This window comes from Malaclemys terrapin, chromosome 5, assembly GCF_027887155.1.
Source record: "Malaclemys terrapin pileata isolate rMalTer1 chromosome 5, rMalTer1.hap1, whole genome shotgun sequence".
Classification (NCBI taxonomy): domain Eukaryota; kingdom Metazoa; phylum Chordata; order Testudines; family Emydidae; genus Malaclemys; species Malaclemys terrapin.
Window position 1 is genome coordinate 117047542 of NC_071509.1, and position 19183 is coordinate 117066724.

Sequence of the window (19183 nt, forward strand, 5' to 3'; positions counted from 1 at the left end):
TTGGTGTTTTGATGTCAGTGCAAACAGCTAAGCTCCATTGATGGCTCCAACAACACATCTGGTGTCCTTGATAACTGATCAGAATCACACAAACTTGTAATTCACTGATCATTCCTGCTGACGACTCTGTCTCCAGCTGCTTACTTATATGGTCGATCCACTCCTCAAAGTGGGATGGCATCATGAAAATGAGCCCAACTAAACAGCACTAACTTCAATGCACAAAAAAACACAGTGGCAGGGATAGAGTCAGGACATTTCCAGAGCAGTCATAGCCCAGACTCAGTAGGTTAAAACCATAGATGAGATTGTTCAAAGAGCTCGTAGGTACAGTAAGAAAAAAGTTGAAACCCATAATAAAAGCAGACAGCTAGAAACTGGGTGCTACCAAGTGGCAGCTGGCATCACCTCCAGCTGAGCTACTTGGAGGCAATCGAAAGGAATGTCCTAATTGCCCCTTATCTGTTAGGTGTTACTCTGTATCTAAATGTGTGTAGAACTCATTGGGTCAGGTTCTGACTTCAGTTTCCCTGGTTATTCTAGTTATCTGAAATAATTCTATTAAAGTTAGTTTAGAGTAACATCAGAGTAACTGAAACCAGTATCTGGCTCACTGGCTCTTCGAAAACATCATAAATCTTGGCAGACTAACAGACCAGCATTGTGGATTCACTCAGTTTAAAGAGCAAGTCCCTCCTGGCCAGATTTATAGCTGACAGAACATGTTAAAAACCGAACGACATGCTATTGGGGTTCTTTCCATAGAGAGAACCTTCAGGATATTGTGTGCCATGTCCAGCGGAAAGGTGATGTGTCTGCACTCAATCCCAAGGGACAGCACTGATATTAAAGTAATAGAAATAATGTGCTTGTCAGTATAAAACACCACAACCTATAGTAAACCCCTGCTTTGTATCCTACCTGGTAGATGAATGCGTAGCCTAAATGTTACAAGGGCAACTAGAGAACCAAGCACGTTCTCACCCATCTGTCCATATGAAAGATACATGTCATAGTCATAGTTTAAGGCACACACACGAGTCCAAGAGATCAGTCTGAGTCCCTTAGGCTCTCTTATACATACATAAATGGTACAGTGAAATCAAATTGCGATTTCCCCCCAGTTTTATTCTCTGCCTACTTTCAAAGTCAAGTGCAGATAATTTGTAAATTAACTGCCTGACTAGATTCATACAATTCCCCCTCAGATCAGCTAGCTGAAGTGCAGTCTGGCTATGCTTTTGTATTGTAGAACATCATTAACGGATCATTGGAGTAGATACAGAATTAAAAATTGTTTATTGGTATGCAGAACATGCAAACATTTTTCACTGTATCTGTGGCACAGTTGGGACCTTTTGTAGACCAACAGAAGATGAAGTGCACTGACATTCATAATCAGCGAGGCTCATAGTCAAACAGCTGGTTCATTTAAAATGGACTCAATCAGTGCTTTTAGAATTTACATGGCTTTATAAATTAGCCCAAGTGTTTTTAAAGGCAGACTCCTTGGGTACCCATTAAAAACAGAAGGCTGGGAGTCAGAAGACCTGGCTCTCTCCCCCCCCCCCCCATTTGCTCTGTGACCTTGGGCATGAGCATTATGTTCTCTGTGCTTCATTGTTCCCATCTGTGAAATGGGGACAGTAATGTTTGCTCACCTTTATCAAGACCATTAATATTGTCATATGAAAAATGGTCTGCAAGTCAAAATATTATCATGATTTATTATTTCATTAATCCCTAGAGGGTTTAGAGAAGGTGCTGAGAATTATTATATGTGTGGGTGAAATGCTGGCATAGATGTGGTTTTAAATAAATTAAATGTCTTGAATAGAGGAAGTAAATTGAAATGTATTTTCTAATCACTGTATTTTTCTCTCCTTAAAAATATGGTGGTTACCACTAATAACAGAATGGCTACACCCCTCTGCACCAAGCTGCTCAACAGGGTCACACTCATATCATCAATGTTCTACTCCAGCATGGGGCCAAGCCCAATGCCATCACTGCTGTAAGTCTGGAAACTGTCTGTGGTACTACTGCAATCTATCACCTGCCTGCAGCTTTTCCCCCTGATGGCTCCTCTCTTTCTTGAGTCCGATTGACTCATCTGATTCCTCTCCTCTCTAGCCTTTTGCTTTGGTGAATGTGCTTCTCATACAGCTGGTCATCAGATGTGTGAGTGTGACTTCCTCTCTCCTTTCTAGCCCCTTAAGGTAGCTCTGCTTAGTTGCAAAGCTCTTTCCAGATGGAGAGTTAGTCTGAATAGTGAGCTGAGCATGGGATTTGGGAACAGTAATTCCTGAATTATAATTCCCGGTTGGCCACTGACTGGTTGTGTCACAGGCACTCTGCATCTCAGTTTCTCCATGTGTAAAACAAGAATGGCAATAAATGGTAGTCTTATTATTCTCCCAGTGCCGGGCCAAGATGAGGATCTGGATGAAGGCAAACTGACCGCAACCCTACTGTGTATAAGATGAAAGGGATACTTACTGCCCAGGATGAAGCACTTTAGTCCAGACCTGATTTACACTATTCCTCTATCCATTTGTTTGCCACCTCCTGGATTGAGTTCACTGCTACTCCTGGATTCTCAGATAGCAGTTATAGCCTGTAGTGTAGCTTCTATCCTCTACAGACATCCAGGAGTCTGCAACTGTTTTTCTTTAACGCCATTGTTGTAACAACCATCTATACCACTGACAACTCCAGGTGAGCTCTGTGTACCCAGAGGTTCCAACTGGTTAAAAAAAAAAACAGGCCTCAGCCTAGCTCCTGAGTGGGTGTCACTGCCATGAGTGCATAGTACACCTGCTTAAATCTGCACTGGCTTCTCACTCACTCCCTGGAACAATACTCTGGGATTGAGTTATCCAAGAATCCATGTCTTAGTTTATATCCTACGTCGTCAGCTGGGAGGCTTTTATGGTCAGTTCCTGCGGCTAAATACCCCATCAGGGCTTAGTTATTTTGAGGGTATGTTCATTTGATTTCAATAACCTTGTAGGGCTGTCACAGCCTGGGTCCATCATACCTCAAAGCACAATCACTGCAGAGGTAGCCGGGGCTCTTACTCTGATGTTACCAACCACACACAAATAGCTCAACCAGGTTAAGTGGTGCTTTCAAGTGGGGCTAGCTGGCACAGCTTGTTGGGTCAGGTCAGTCTGGGTTAGAGCCCCAGTTCAGCTTTCATTTGGGACTTGCCTTAGTTGCAGTGTTAGCTAGAGGTATATGTAATTCAAGTGTTACCCCAGCTTGATTCCTGTCTACACACACAAATCTCCCACTTGGGGTCAGTGGTGCTTTAAGCTTGAGCTAGCTGGACCATCAGGAGATGTAGGTTGAAGCTCAAGTGCTTCTGATGCTTGAGTAAATAATGCAGTAAAGCTATTCTGTGCCGCTAATCCAAACACTGTGCAGACTGAGTGTCATTTTGCAGTATGGTTTCTCTCAGTCAAGAGAGCCTAACTCAAAAGAAGTTTAATTTGAGTGTAGATAACTAAACTAACCCTAAAGTGAAGCCAAGGCTTTGGGCTGGAAAGCCACCTACTTTGCAGTGGCTAAAACACTCGAGTGCTTATAGTCCTTCCCTGTCTTCCAACAATTCTCACCATGTGCTCAGAAGGACACACAAATTCTCCCATTATTCACGGGGAAAGAATAAAAGAACTGCTCAGCTTACTACTGTACAAAGAACCATGCCCTCAGAAGTCCTAGTGATACACACAGGTGAATACAGTAGCAATAAGGACACAGTAACTTGGATAGGACTTTGCAGTGTGGCGGCTCATACCCTGGGGCTGATCACCCAGGTTAACTCTGAGTGAAGACATACCCTCAGACATTCTTACCTGATGTAGCTTGTGTCTGATATTTTTTTCTGCTCTTCCTGACAAAAAGGCACTGATTTTTGGCTACTCATTGTGGATGGATTTACACTGTGAACTTTTGAAAGAAATAAATACAGGCCAGATTTTGATATTCACTCCCATTGAGCAGCTCCATTGACTTTAGTGGTACAGCTCCTGATGTAAAATACTGTTCAGTGTGAATGAGAATATAACAATCTAGCCCTATATAAATAAAGTAATACCTATCCACATCACAAGGGTGTTCTGGGGTTTAACTAGTTAATTAATTTTTTATTTATTGAAGATTAAAAGGGCTATTTAAATACTAGTTATTTTTGATGGCTTAGATAGGCATTTAAATGTAAAAGAATTCTCCCCATGTCCTAAACTCGAATCTTGTTTTGTTTTGTTGCCTGTTACATCATGAGCTTTTGCATAAGTTATATATTCCCAGAGAGAGCATTGTACCTGCTGCAGATGTCAACTGTTTGTATAAGACATTAAACCCTAAAACTTTTAAATAGTTTTTAGAATAACCTCCCAAATAATAGAGTTTTTGGAAAACAATGCAGGCAAGGCACATAATGCGGAGTGAAATTTGACAACTTTAGGGTTAAAGCATGCAACATGTTTTTTATGAGGAATTGCAGGCAGATGTGAGTGTGTTGTGTTACCATGGTAATCAGGACTATAGTCTTAAAGAAGTTACAAAGACAGATTCAGATGTAATGGTAAAACTCAGTGATTTTCCTAAGCTGTGCCTTGTTTTGGATGGAAATGCTGGCTCATGCAGTGATGAGAGTGATCTCATTGGTTCAAATCACAGTCCTCCCTCTCATTTCTCTCTCTCTCTTCAGAATGGTAACACTGCCTTAGCGATTGCAAGGCGTTTGGGATACATCTCAGTGGTTGATACTCTGAAGGTGGTAACAGAGGAGGTCACCACCACCACAACTGTGAGTACTAGATGTGTTTTAATACTTCCATTCTCTATTCATGATGCTGTCTCTACTGTACTGCTTCAGACTCCCTCTGCCTCCCTCTTCCTCTTTTTAGTTTAAGTTTTTAAGGCCTTCCTTTGCTTGGTTGTTGCAAATGTATTGATGTGCATATAGATGTGCATACAGTACACAGAATTAATATAAATAGCTCTATAAATCCGAGTTTACACAGATGAAATAACAAGAACTCAAACCAGAATATAAGTTTTTAGAGAAGGGCCTGAGCAGCAAATCTAAACTTTCCTGAAGTTTGGGAGTGTTTGTATAGGATCTGGCCAATTTCTCTATTTTTCTTTTCCATTATCCTACTTCCTTATTTTCAGTCTCTCCTTATACTTGTATGCTTTCCTCTGTGACACCTGCTTGTGGCAGAACCACCATAGCAGGCTTCTTAGCAATCAGGCTATGCCAATCCATGCATGAGTGCCAGACTTAGTGGTGCTCACTAAGCGGCCTTGAAGCACATAAATCCTCATTTTGCTCAAATCACTTCCAGAACAAATCGATCCAGTTTTATCATAGTGTAAAAAATCCCTGCTCACTTCCTCAGCCCTCAAACTGACTGGAATCAGGATTTTGGTTCTCGGGGCTCATGAATGATATATGCCAAACGTCCCGAGTTGAGCCAAGTTGATGCCTGTGGAGTAGTTTTATTTTTCAAAACTCTGTTTACTCCTTTTTTAAAAAAAAAAAAACAATTTAATTTTAGAGAGGACAGTGGTAACCAGCCACTTGGTTACATGGTCAGAATAGATGCAAACTGTTGCTTTTAACCAGAAAGACTAGCTATATTCTGATGCCATGACACAAGTGGGGGGAGGAGGGAAGAGTCTCTCTCTCACTGGTCACATATCGCTACAGTTTGCCACTGTTTTAGTAAGTCAGAAAAGAGGCCTTCAAAAAGCTGTGTATCACTGAACACAGTAATACTACCATTTTTTGCATGAATTTGCCTTACAGTCTTCTACCATGAAAACTTATAAGGACAATGCTTATTTTTTAAAGCGTAAAACATTATAAAAATAGAAAGGCTATAAGCATTAGGTGCCCCATAATGATCAATCCAAAAATTCGTGAAAAGATGCTACCATATATTCAAACCAAGAACATGCACCACAGTGGAGATGGGGGGGTGGGTGAGGAACGAGAGAGAGGAAAATAATCTTGCTTTTACATCACATGCTGACAGCAAGTCCCTGTTGAAATGAACAGAGTAAGATGGAACAAAATTGGCTTGACATGATGTTATAAACAGAGTGAGCTATGTTTTATTAATGAACTGTGAGAAACAGGCTTAGTTTTCTTCTCCAAATTTGAGTCAATCTCCAGAAGAATCTTAGTAAATATGGAGTATTTGATTTTGCTGATATTTATTTATTTACTCTTATAACATACATACATGTTCATATTTGTGTGTGTGTGTGTGAGAGAGAGAGAGTGTATTCTCCCTCTCTCTGGGTAACATTTATCAAAAGTAATTAAGTCCATTTTCAAAACTGACTTATGTAGCCTATGTAACCACCCTTCTCTTCTCTGTTTTCCTCATCTTCCTTCTCCTATTTTCCTTTCACGTCTTTTACACCCACTTGTTGAATCTTCCATTGTATTTGTACAACACCTAGCAACACTCTGCTATCAGTGGCTGTGCAGGTATCATAACAATATAAATATTATAGTAATAATATGAATTGCAGTATTAAAAAGGAAATTTATAAACACATTTAAAATACATAACTTTGATTTAGTTATTTTGGATAAAAGATTTTTTAAAAAATCTATACTGTATATGTGGGCAATGGACCTTTCCTCCAGACATGGCAGATGCTTGAGGAGGCATTTACCTTTGGGCTAAATCAAACATTTGTTGAACCTAAAGGTTTATGTACAAGAAATCCTATTTCTTTTAGTGTATCTGTGTACCCAATACGCAAATTCAAACAAGAGAGAAACAGTGTTTAAAAAGTCTTGTGGGCAAATTCATCCCTGGTGAACTATGCCTGACATAGATAGAGTTTGCCAGAGATGAATTTGACTCGGTCCCCAAACGCCACTTTGGTGCATGCAGGTAATGAGGTCTCTGCAGCGTCTTAAAGAGGTAATTTGGGTGGTTAAAGAGCTTTTGGAACTATTGTCAAAAAGGAAAGATAAATTGCAGGTAATCCCGCCAATAGGGTTTTCCAGATGATGAGGTTGATATTGCTAGTACAATATAACATTCAACACTGAAAAAGATACATTGTCAGTACAGTCACCATAGCTATTGCATTCTTCAAGGCCCTGACTAAGATCAGTGGTATAACTGAGTGCTGCACAGAGAATGTGCTCTATTATATGCAAGTCACTGGCATTCCCGAAGATGAGGAATTTCCAATGCTGGTTTATATATGGAACAATTGCTTCCAAAGGCCCTTGGCCTACTATAAATGTGCAGAGTCTCATTTCCCTTTCATTTACATCAGAATAGCTCTATTGATCTGCATGGAGCTCCCAGAATGTAAAGCAATGACACTGAGAAGAGAGTCAGGTCCCCTGTGTAGAGAAGGATTGACATAGAATAGAAAGCAGGTAGCATGGAAGCACGGTTGGTTCTTATGCTACAGAAAACTTGTGATTTGTTTTAAAGAAAATGTTTGTCCTGCCTTCTGATTTTCACTTTGCAGGTCACAAAGTGACAAATTTAAATTGTTAAGCTGCTTCAGAGCAACAGTTAATTTGTGTATATATTTCAACATAGTTGGTAGAAACAAATATTTTGTGATACATATATGAGCTTTAGGTAGTGTATAAGAACATAAGAAAGGCCGTACTGGGTCAGACCAAAAGTCCATCCAGCCCAGTATCCTGTCTACCGACAGTGGCCAATGCCAGGTGCCCCAGAGGGAGTGAACCTAACAGGTAATGATCAAGTGATCTCTCTCCTGCCATCCATCACCACCCTCTGACAAACAGAGGCTAGGGTCACCATTCCTTACTCATCCTGGCTAATAGCCATCAATGGACTTAACCTCCATGAATTTATCCAGATCTCTTTTAAACCCTGTTATAGGTCTAGCCTTCAAAACATCCTCAGGCAAGGAGTTCCACAAGTTGACTGTGCACTGTGTGAAGAAGAACGTCCTTTTATTTGTTTTAAACCTGTTGCCCATTAATTTAATTTGGTGGGCCCTAGTTCTTGTATTATGGGAATAAGTAAATAACTTTTCCTTATCTACTTTCTCCACATCACTTGTGATTTTATATACCTCTATCATATCCCCCCTTAGTCTCCTCTTTTCCAAGCTGAAAAGTCCTAGCCTCTTTAATCTCTCCTCAGATGGGCCCCTTTCCAAACCCCTAATCATTTTAGTTGCCCTTCTCTGAACCTTTTCTAATGCCAGTATATCTTTTTTTGAGATGAGGAGACCACATCTGTACGCAGTATTCAAGATGTGGCTGTACCATGGATTTATATAAGGGCAATTAGACATTCTGTGTCTTATTCTCTATCCCCTTTTTAATGATTCCTAACATCCTGTTTGGTTTTTTGACTGCCACTTCACACTGCGTGGAGGTCTTCAAAGAACTATCTACGATGACTCCAAGATCTTTTTCCAGATTAGTTGTAGCTAAATTAGCCCCCATCATATTGTATGTATAGTTGGGGTTATTTTTTCCAATGTGCATTACTTTACATTTATCCACATTAAATTTCATTTGCCATTTTGTTGCCCAATCACTTAGTTTTGTGAGATCTTTTTGAAGTTCTTCATAGTCTGCTTTGGTCTTAACTATCTTGAGCAGTTTAGTATTATCTGCAAACTTTGCCAGCTCAATTTTTACCCCTATCTCCAGATCATTTATGAATAAGTTGAACAGGATTGGTCCTAGGACTGACCCTTGGGGAACACCACTAGTTACCCCTCTCCATTCTGAAAATTTACCATTTATTCCTACCCTTTGTTCCCTGTCTTTTAACCAGTTCTCAGTCCATGAAAGGACCTTCCCTCTTATCCCCATGACAACTTAATTTACGTAAGAGCCTTTGGTGAGGGACCTTGTCAAAGGTTTTCTGGAAATATAAGTACACTATGTCCACTGGATCCCCCTTGTCCACATGTTTGTTGACCCCTTCAGAGAACTCTAATAGATTAGTAAGACACGATTTCCCTTTACAGAAGCCAGGTTGACTTTTGCTCAACAATTTATGTTCTTCTATGTGTCTGACAATTTTATTCTTTACTATTGTTTCAACTAATTTGCCCGGTACTGACGTTAGACTTACTGGTCTGTAATTGCAGGATCATCTCTAGAGACCTTTTTAAATATTGGCATTACATTAGCTATCTTCCAGTCATTGACAGAAGCCAATTTAAAGGATAGGTTACAAACCATAGTTAATAGTTCTGCAATTTCACATTTGAGTTCTTTCAGAACTCTTGGGTGAATGCCATCTGGTCCCGGTGACTTGTTACTGTTAAATTGATCAATTAATTCCCAAACCTCCTCTAGTGACACCTCAATCTGTTCTCAGATTTGTCACCTACAAAAGCTGGCTCAGGTTTGGGAATCTCCCTAACATCCTCAGCCGTGAAGACTGAAGCAAAGAATTCATTTAGCAACTTCCAGGAGCAGTGGACGGTGCGGCCAGGTGACTCTGCACGGTGCGTGCTACCCGCATCCACAGGCGCCACCTTTGCAGCTCCCATTGGCCGCAGTTCCCGGCCAGTGGGAGCTGTGGAGTTGGCGCTAGGGATGGAGGCAGCACGCGGAGCTTCCCTGACCACCCCAGTGCCTAGGGGCAGGACAAGCCGGGCCACTTTCAGGGAGCTGCGCAGAGCCAGGTCATGCAGGGAGCCTGCCTTAGCTATGCTGCGCCACCGACCGGACTTGTAACGGCCCGGTCAGCAGTGCTGACCAAAGCCACCAGGGTCCCTTTCCGACTGGGCTTTCCGGTCGAAAACCAAGTGCCTGGCAACCCTACTAAGTAGTAATGTGATTGAGAGTGCTAATGCTAGTGTTGTGTAAGAGTAATAAACAGATGAATATATAGGTATTGATCACGTTTATGTAACGTGGCCTATGTCTAAGACTCTATATTGATAAATTTAACAGTGATCTAATGGGATTTTTTTCCTTAGTAAAGCAAATTTTAGAGCCCCAATAGGCTGTCACCGTATTCTATGTCCACTTATCTGATATTACTAGATATTGGCGGGGGTACGATGTATACAATATGCTATTAGTCTTATACTATATATTAACATACTGATCCTATTTTGGTACTTTAATTAGTTGTCATCCTACAACAACCACTATCCCTACCCCAAATGGGGGGCATTTTGTTTAAATAGATTAAATCCCATTTTGAATTGTGATTCTTTCTCCAATTAATGTTAACACTACTGAAGTGCTGAGGTCCAAAGCTGTGGGCCAGAGAATTCTAACTCTCACCTCTGTGTTGTTCTCCTGTGCATGGCTCTTGTTCCTGAGCTCGATATGAGAACTGGGATTTGGGCCTGAATGAATGAATGGTCTGTTGCACTTATTGTAGACAGAGATGAACTTCTTAAGAACTTTCATATCTGACTCTTACTTACCGTATATACTCATTCATTTGTCTGTTCGTTTATAAGCTGACCCCCCAAAAATGGTTAGGTAAAAATAGCAAAAACTGTATGACCCCTTCATAAGCCAACCCTATATTTCAGGTGTTGGAAAACTTTGGCTCCCGACCCAACAGAGTAAGCCGCTGGTGGGTCGGTACATTTTTGTTTACTTGGAGCATCTGCAGGCATGGAGCCCCTCAGCTCCCTGTGGCCACAGTTCGCCGTTCCCAGCCAATGGGAACTGCGGGAAGTGGCGCACCCCCATTGGCTTGGAGCAGCGAACCGGGGCCAGTGGGAGCCGCGATCGTCCAAACCTGCGGACGCGGCAGGTAAACAAACCGGCCCGGCCCACCAGAGTGCTTACCCTGGTGGGCTGTGTGCCAAAGGTTGCCAATCCCTGTATTAGATATTCAATTCAATGATTCCATAGAGTTTAAAATCATCAAATTTTGGTGTAGACCCGTTTATAAGCCGACCCCCGCTCTTTGATGCGTCTCTTTTTTACCAAAAATAAACTTATGAACGAGTATATATGGTAATTTTTTTCTCGGTAATTCCATTTTTCTCTTTTCCTCAGAGACCCCCTCTCTGTTTGCTGAGTTCTTGGCTATTTTATTCAGTGCTCATACTCAGCAGCAGTACAGCATTTGGGTTACTTTCTCATCTTTTTAACAACTGATGTACACACACAGTGCTTTGCCCATCACTTGAAGAATATACTATCCTCCTTCTCACCTTATTCCACTTGTAGAGTGTCAGCCTTTTTGTTTATTTAGGATTTATTTCTGAATTCATTGCTTTTATTGCTACAAAGAAGGAGGTTGAGGTCACCTGCACTGCCGTGTGTGTTCAGTCTGCTTCAGCTGGCTCGGACTCCCTACTGCTGCCTGACCTTTCTAGGGGAGCGATAAAAAGAGTCAAAGAATTGGCTGAGGAATGTAATGAGTACAAAAGAGCTTGGAACACATAACACATGCATTGAAAACCGTACTTGTTAATTCCTTGAATCATGGTTAAGATCTAATTAAAGATGAATAACTGAGATTGCAGGCAACCAGTTTTGCCCACCCTCCATCCTGCCCACATACAAACTATAGGAAGGTAAATTGAAACGTATTCTCTGCAGTTAATGCATTTCAGACACTTAAACTTAGACAAATTACCAGTGTTCACAGATTCAGCAATGATGAGAGATGTATAGATATGTATAGAAAAGCATCATAATAATGAATAGTGCTATCTTCCTCACTGGCTTGCCAGAAGTATAGAATTACAGCACCAGATCTGGAAGTCCTCACTCAGTTTTTACACAGGCAAAATTGCCATTGACCTCAGTGGAAGTTTTGCTTGAGTACGGATAGAGTGGGGGCTTCAAGGTTCATCCCTCAATAAATATCACAAGAGTTGTATGTTGTTTTGCTACTTCCACGTTTGGGGTTAATTTATGCTTTATAGGTGCTGGCCAGAATTGAGAGTGGAGCAATGGTGACCTATTCCTGTGGGAGCTTCAACAGACATACTGTCTCCTGACACTCCCCTGTGTACGAAGGGGTTACATCCACTGCTACACACCTTAAGGAGTGAAGCGTAAACTCTCCTTCCCGGATATCCAGTTCTACTGGCTGGTTTCAGAGTGGGTTGTGGCCATGGAGTGGTTGTGTACTGGCTAGAGCAGTTTTGACCATGGAATTCCTCTTGAATTCATTGACTTGTCATCTCCTATTATGTCACATGCAACATTCTTCAGGCCCCTATATAATCCTCTCTCCACCTATAGAACATATGTGCTCTCATTTCTCCCCAGAATCCTTTCATGCCCTACACTCCTCACAATGCTCTCTTCTTATTGCTTTCTTCATGTCCTTGACCCACACATTACCTCGTGCTAAGATGATGCTCCCTTTCTTGAATCAGTCTCTCTCCCTCTCCCAGTCTCACTCCATGGCCAAGCACCCTCTGTCTTCCTCTTCGAGTCCTTCATGCAAAGTCACTGATTCTAAAAATCTGTTTTCTAATAACCACCATGCTCACCCTTACCTGAACTATTGCTTCATGTATTGTCTCTGGTGTTTTTGCCTTGTATAACTAATCCTATAAGCTATTTGGTGCAGGTGATATGTCTGAATTTGTGTGTGTGTAAATCACCATGTACATTTACTCCAAGACATAGGGTGATTTGTAATAATTATGAAAAGAGAAACATTAATACACATAGTAGTCACTGAGCTGCTGTTTCAAGTAAGAAATGCATCATATGGTCTGTCTAACTACTCTTCATCTTTTTCAGTTTAAATATTTCACATCATTCATAGCTTCATTTCCAAATGCTTTACAATTTTAATAATTTCCATATGTCCCGTATAACTTTTTACGGTTCTTCTGTAGACGTTACCTAATTCAATTTAGAACCATCCTGGAAGCATTGTCTAAGTTACTCTACGTGCATCATCTATTTATATACATGTTTTTTGTATGTTTTTTCCAGAATAAATGATCATTTGATGTAGCACAAATAGAAAGCAAGAGCAACTATGGTAAAGATTACACCCTGAAAAATAAAACCAGAGGGAAGAGAAAGCATTGTAAAATGTCTGAACAGATTGAACTGCAGCTGTTGTTGAAAATACCCTGATAAATGCCTGCTATTTTTCTTGATGCTTAACTTGAGAGATGATTATTTTGTCTCTGCAGACTGTGACTGAGAAACACAAACTGAATGTACCTGAGACGATGACTGAGGTCCTAGATGTTTCAGATGAGGAAGGTGAGCAACTTAAATTCCTTTGTTTAGTGTCTTTTGCGCCATTACAGTATAGAATTAAGCTGCTTCAATTCTTGAAATAGTGTGCTGTTTAAAGACCTTGATTTCATGCCTTTTTGGTTACAAGATTTGAATAGAGGCATTAAAGATGACCCCAATCCAAAAACCCTGGATCCAAATTCCAGTATCAGATCCAAACTTCTTTGTATGTTTGTAATGGTCTGAACCAAATAGAAATCTAAACACTTCCAAATGTGGGAGTTTAAAATTTATATATAAAGCTTTTCCAAAGGTGCACTTGCCCACTATAAAGAGAGGTTTGAGGCTTTGAACATTTTGGATCAGATCCACCTGTATCCAGATATGCATATCACAGAAATAGATAGGGATCGTTGTTTAATTGGAAACATTTAGGTAAAGATGCATATGTCTGAAGAAGATGAAACTGTTAGCTTGAAGGCCTTTTGGCACTTGCTGAACACAGATTCATAGGCCATGACATAAAGTAACTACACACTGATACCACTGAAGTCCTTCCAGATTTAACCCCACGTGCTGACTCGAGGTATATGTTACATCACTTAGCTTAATCCTAAAAAAAAAATCTGTGAAATTTATCTGGGATTATTACCTTTGGGCAATTTATACTGAATAGAAATAAACAAACTAGCTTTGGGGGATACACCTTTAATAGTTTATGAAAGAATAGTTGACAAATTTCAAATACGGTGACTTCTCAACTAATGATGCGTCTGCTTACAGGTTATAATAATGGATTAGCTTCTCTTTCTTTTTCTATCTGAAATGCTGAATAATTCTATAGTAATGATATTTTATGCATGGCATATCTGCTGGTTCTTATTATTTGATGGGGATTGTCCTGATTGTGAATGCCTAAGGGACTTAGGAACCTAAATTACAATTTTAAAAGTGACTTAGGTCCTTGAAAGATTAAGTCTCATAGAAAGTCAATAGGATTTGGGCTCCTAAGTGCCTAGATCCCCTTTAGAGATGGGACATAGGCTGCTAAATCACTTAGGCAATTTTTTTAATTTATCCTGTCTCTAATTTGTGTACTGAACTACAGATATTTGATTTCTTTTGTTAATTTGCCCATGTTTAGCAAAACAGTAGGCCAGAAATCAACAAGCATTCAAATCTACATGCAGTCAAGAATATATTAGGCTTCTCTGCAATGTAATCAATGCAGTTATATCTCTAGGGCCCGACTCTGCAAACTTTATTCCCTTTGAGCAGCACTTTACTCCTTGAACAATCTGAGTGGGATTACTCATGGGTGACAAAATAAGGCCTTTAATAATTACTGCATTATATTTATATTTTTCTATCCCCTTTGTTCGTGTAAGCTACCATTCAATCCTCTTTTAATCTGCAAAGCACAGCATGGCTTTCCACTGCTGTATCTGGAGGAGCTAGCTACTGGGTATCCCCTTTTCTCAAGCTAACTTGTATGTTGTGCAGCCTTTAAACACTCTGATGATGAACGCCTCAGTGATGGGGAAGCATATAGTGGCACAGGTGCTGTTAGAAGGAGTTCTTGGAGTAAGACACAAAAACTTTTCTGTTTCTGTTTAATTTGGTTGTATATATTTATTTTTGTGGTGAGACGATCTGCATCTGCATAATCAGAGTGCCTAACGCTGACCCATGTTGTTACTTTTGAGAGCATGTCTGTGTGTATTTTTCTGTATGGAGACGCCAAAAACCCCAAAGGCAATTTTACCTGTACCATTAACTATTTGACAGCACTTATTGTGGCCTTTTGGCATGACTAATTCCCTCCAGATTATTATTGTAACCCTCTGGGTTTTCTTGTCACCAGCTGACAAACAGAGTTTATCATAAAGCTAGCAGACTGGAAATCAACCCTCCTCTACATCTCCTTGCAAGGCCTTGGCGCTGTACTAAGCATTTATGCCAATACTGCTGATCACTGAGCAGAATGGTCACAATGATTGCACTTCATGTCACCCTGCTTATAAAATCCATTCTTGGGGGCAAAATCATTTTGGGTGTTATGGAAGCTTGTTGTTATGGGTGGTGACTATAAGAGGAAATTAAAGTAGCTGGAGGCCAGAAGACAGAGACCTTTTATTAGCGAGACTGAGCCTTTTCATAATTGTGGACTGTCTGTAAGAGACTAGCGGTAAGATTCCTGCATATCTTGTCCTTAGCTGTATTAGTGACAAGATATATTTCTGAATAAATAAATGTGACACAGTAAACCGTCTAACTTTAATCATATAGTTAAAAAGTTGAACATGAGAGGAATACTTGAGCCAGTGACTATTTCAGAGGAGTTAGTTGTTTGGTATTTTCCCTGTGAAGCAGTGGTTTTGTTTACGACTAATACTACATTAACAATATAATATTCATATATGAATAATAATTCAAATGCAATATCCAGTGTCAATGATGTAAAATCAAAAGAGCCATCTAGTTCATTTACTTCCCTGGAATGTTTCCTGGAGGATGTTTGCTATTGTTCAGGTTTTAAATGTCTCAGTGATGGGGCGAGGCTTCCACTGTATGTGTGTCCATTGGGCTCCCACTTGGTCTTTGGTAATTTTCATCCAGTAGTTTGCACATTTAGCAGCAAGAGTCCTACTGGGGATCTTTTACTCCTGAGAATATCTGCAAGAGTTTGGTGCAGAGGGTAACATTGTTATTCACATAGAGGCAGTAGGGTTGGTATTTTGTGTTTGTATGTTAAATTGGTTTCTGTTTTTTGTTAAATAAACATCATTGTTTGTATCATGTATTTTTAAGCACCAGAAATATGTGGTTGGTGTTGTATAAAACAGAGAGAAAGACGGAAATGCAGACACATGTGATGTGATGACATTCAGATGGGTCTCCATCAATAGGTTTGGCAGAAAGAGTGAATGTTAGGCAAGATTTGAATGAAGAAAGGTAATCATCTTTTGCACCAGAAGGCCAGGGAGTTCCAAAGTCAGGCTACCATGGAAGAAAGTATGAAGTCATGAGTGGAAGATAGGGAGTGGTGAGTGGGAGGCACTGAAGGCGCAAAGGGAGTGACAGATGGAAACTTTTGAAGATGATGAGAACACTGTTACATCAAAGAATAAATCCCACTACGTTACCACGAAGGGCCCTGTTACATAGACCTACACAGGCAAAATATCCATTGGCATCAGTGCGTGTTCACAAGCTTGATATCAGGGTCTAAGACGTTTTTGTCACAACCCAGATTGGAATCAAGTATGTTACATCATAGAATTGTAATCTAAAATAAGGAATGCTTAAAGATTAATATTAGTTGCTCCATATTTATTATCATCACTATTTGTTTAGCACCAACAATATGATCAGTGCTGTACAAACTACAGAAATAGAGAGTCACTTTCTAGAAGTTCAGACAGATCAAGGCCCTGATCCTGGAAATACTTACACATGTTCTTAATGTTATGTGTAATCAATGGGGCTATTCATAGCTGTAAAGTGAACCATGTGCATAAGCTTTTGCAGGACTGGGTCCTTAAAGAGAAATATTGATGAGACAAGACATACTAGACAACTGTGAAGAGAGAACTTTTTTCCCTTCAGATAATTGATAAGTAATGTCATTATTACTATGCAGACATTACATATATGTTATTTTTGCCCCACTTAGAGTAATAATAATTATAATAAAATACTTAGCACTTATTTTAATGCTATACATGTTTAAAGGTTTCCACGGACAGTAATTAATTTATGCTCAAAACTTCCTTGAGAGAGAGATTTTAACTGTTGTCATCCCCATTGTATAGATAGGGGAACTGAGGTGGAGAAGTAAAAGAACTTACCCAAGGAACTGCAGTGAGTTTCTCAGAGAAAGCAACTCCTAATTCTCAATTCTGTTTCCATTGGAATAGATCATGGCATCATTTTGTATTTTGACATTGATTAAATAAAGTTCATTTTTGTTTGAGGAAAGGAAAATATAAAAGGCCAGGGTATGATTTTTTTATATGTAGAGGAAATAGTCCCAGAAATCAGCCATAGAATAACAACACCCAAAGAGGAATAACCATTATAAAATAAACCCCTAGTGTTTACTGTCTAACAAATTACAAAAGATTCTATCCCATCTTTGCTTTAGAAATAAAGTTGTGTTGTAATTGTGTCCTTCTTTTAAACACCAACAAATACTAGTCATCTAAAGAAGAGGATCATTAGGATAATGAATTTGCTAAAGTATTGCTGAAAACAGAAATAGCTTAATCATATAGGCTGAAAGTAACATATGTCCTCTACATCTATATGTACCATGATATGCATTAAATCACTACATGTTTTAATCACTAAAGACCAGATTGTTCCATCTGTACTCTCACAGAGTAGTCCCTTACTCTCAAGTAGTCCTATGGATTTCATACTTACTCTAATAACCATGTGAGAGAGGGGTTTCACATCTCTTCATGAACATGGATTAGTGATAAAGTGATTTCATGTAATCTGTAGAAGTAACTCATCACTGAAGCACAAGAAAAATGTGACTTTAGATTTCATAAAACAGCTCAGAGTTAATCCATAACCTGTTCCGCCAGATTCCCGATTAAAAGAAAAGTGGCTTACTAGGAATTTATAAACTGAAAATCCTATTTCACATAAGAGAAAGGCACCAATAAAAAAGGTTTCTTCCTTCATTTTTGTAGCATACACTAAAGTTGAGTATGTGAAATATTCAAATCATTTAATGAACATGGCTCAAATATTGCCATATGCAAGAAGAGTTGACAAGAGCTAATGAGATATTACTGTTTTGTTTAGGCACTGAAGTGGGAATCAGCAAACATGGGTTCTATTCCAGGATCTCCACTGATCTGTTTGTGTAATGTTGGGGAAGTCACTTCACTTTCTTGTGCCTCGGTTTCCCCTTCTGTAAATTGTGAATAATGATGCATTTGTTTGTATGGCACTTATGGATCTATGGATTTAAAGTTCTATGTAAGAGCAATATTATTCATAGATTCATATATTTCAAGGCCAGAAGGGACCATTGTGATCATCTAGTCTGACCTCCTGTATAACACAGGCCATAGAACTTCCCCAAAATAATTCCTTTTGAAATGAAGCATATTATTTAAAAAAAATCAATCTTGATATAAAAATTGCCAGTGATAGAGAATCCACCACAACCCTTGCTGGATTGTTCAAATGATTGATTACTCTCAATGTTAAAATTTTTCATTGTATTTCCAGTCTGAATTTGTCTAGCTTCAACTTCCAGCAATTGGATTTTGTTATACCTTGATATGCTAGATTGAAGAGATCATCACCAAATATTTGTCCCCCATTTATAAACTGTGATCTGGTCACCCCTAAACTTTCTCTTTGTTAAACTAAATAGATTGAGCTCCTTGAGTCTATTACTAAAAGGCATATTTTCTAATCCTTTAATCATTCTTGTAGCCCTTCTCTGAGCTCTCTCCAATTTATCAACATTGTTCTTGAATTGTGGACACCAGAACTGGATGCAGTATTCCAGCAGTAGTCACACCAGTGCCAAATATGGAGGTGAAATAACTTCTCTGCCCTTACTCAAGATTACCCTATTTATGCATCCAAGGATTGCATTAGTCAATTTGTCTATAGTGTTGCACTGGGAACTCATATTGAGCGGATTATCCACCATGACATCCAAAACTTTTTCAGAGTCACTTCTTCCCAGGATAGAGACCGTCATCCTGCAAGTATAGCCTACACTCTCTGTTCCTAGATGTATACATTTACATTTAGACATATTAAAACACATTGTTTACTTTAGCCCAGCTTACCAAGTGATCCAGAGAGCTCTGAATCAATGATGTATACTCTTCATTATTTACCAGTCCTCCAATCTGTGTGTCACCTGCAAACTTTATCAATGATGATTTTATGTATTCTTGCAGGTCATTGCTAAAAATGTTAAATGGCGTAGGATCAAGAACTGATTCCTGTGGGAACCCA

The 19183-nt window shown here is 39.5% G+C and overlaps 1 protein-coding gene across 50 annotated transcripts in view; it reads left to right on the forward strand.

Annotated features, from left to right (window-relative positions):
• The window catches only part of ANK2 (ankyrin 2), a 583802-nt gene that overhangs the window by 477537 nt on the left and 87082 nt on the right, over positions 1-19183 (forward strand). For 31 of the 50 annotated variants that reach the window (XM_054029236.1, XM_054029252.1, XM_054029271.1 and 28 more), the window contains 3 exons: positions 1916-2014; positions 4718-4816; positions 13138-13210. In XM_054029236.1, coding sequence (XP_053885211.1) covers positions 1916-2014; positions 4718-4816; positions 13138-13210 — 271 coding nt within the window. Of the gene's footprint in view, positions 1-1915; positions 2015-4717; positions 4817-13137; positions 13211-14689; positions 14771-19183 lie in introns of all 50 variants that reach the window. The other 19 variants (XM_054029227.1, XM_054029226.1, XM_054029221.1 and 16 more) reach the window with 1 other exon arrangement.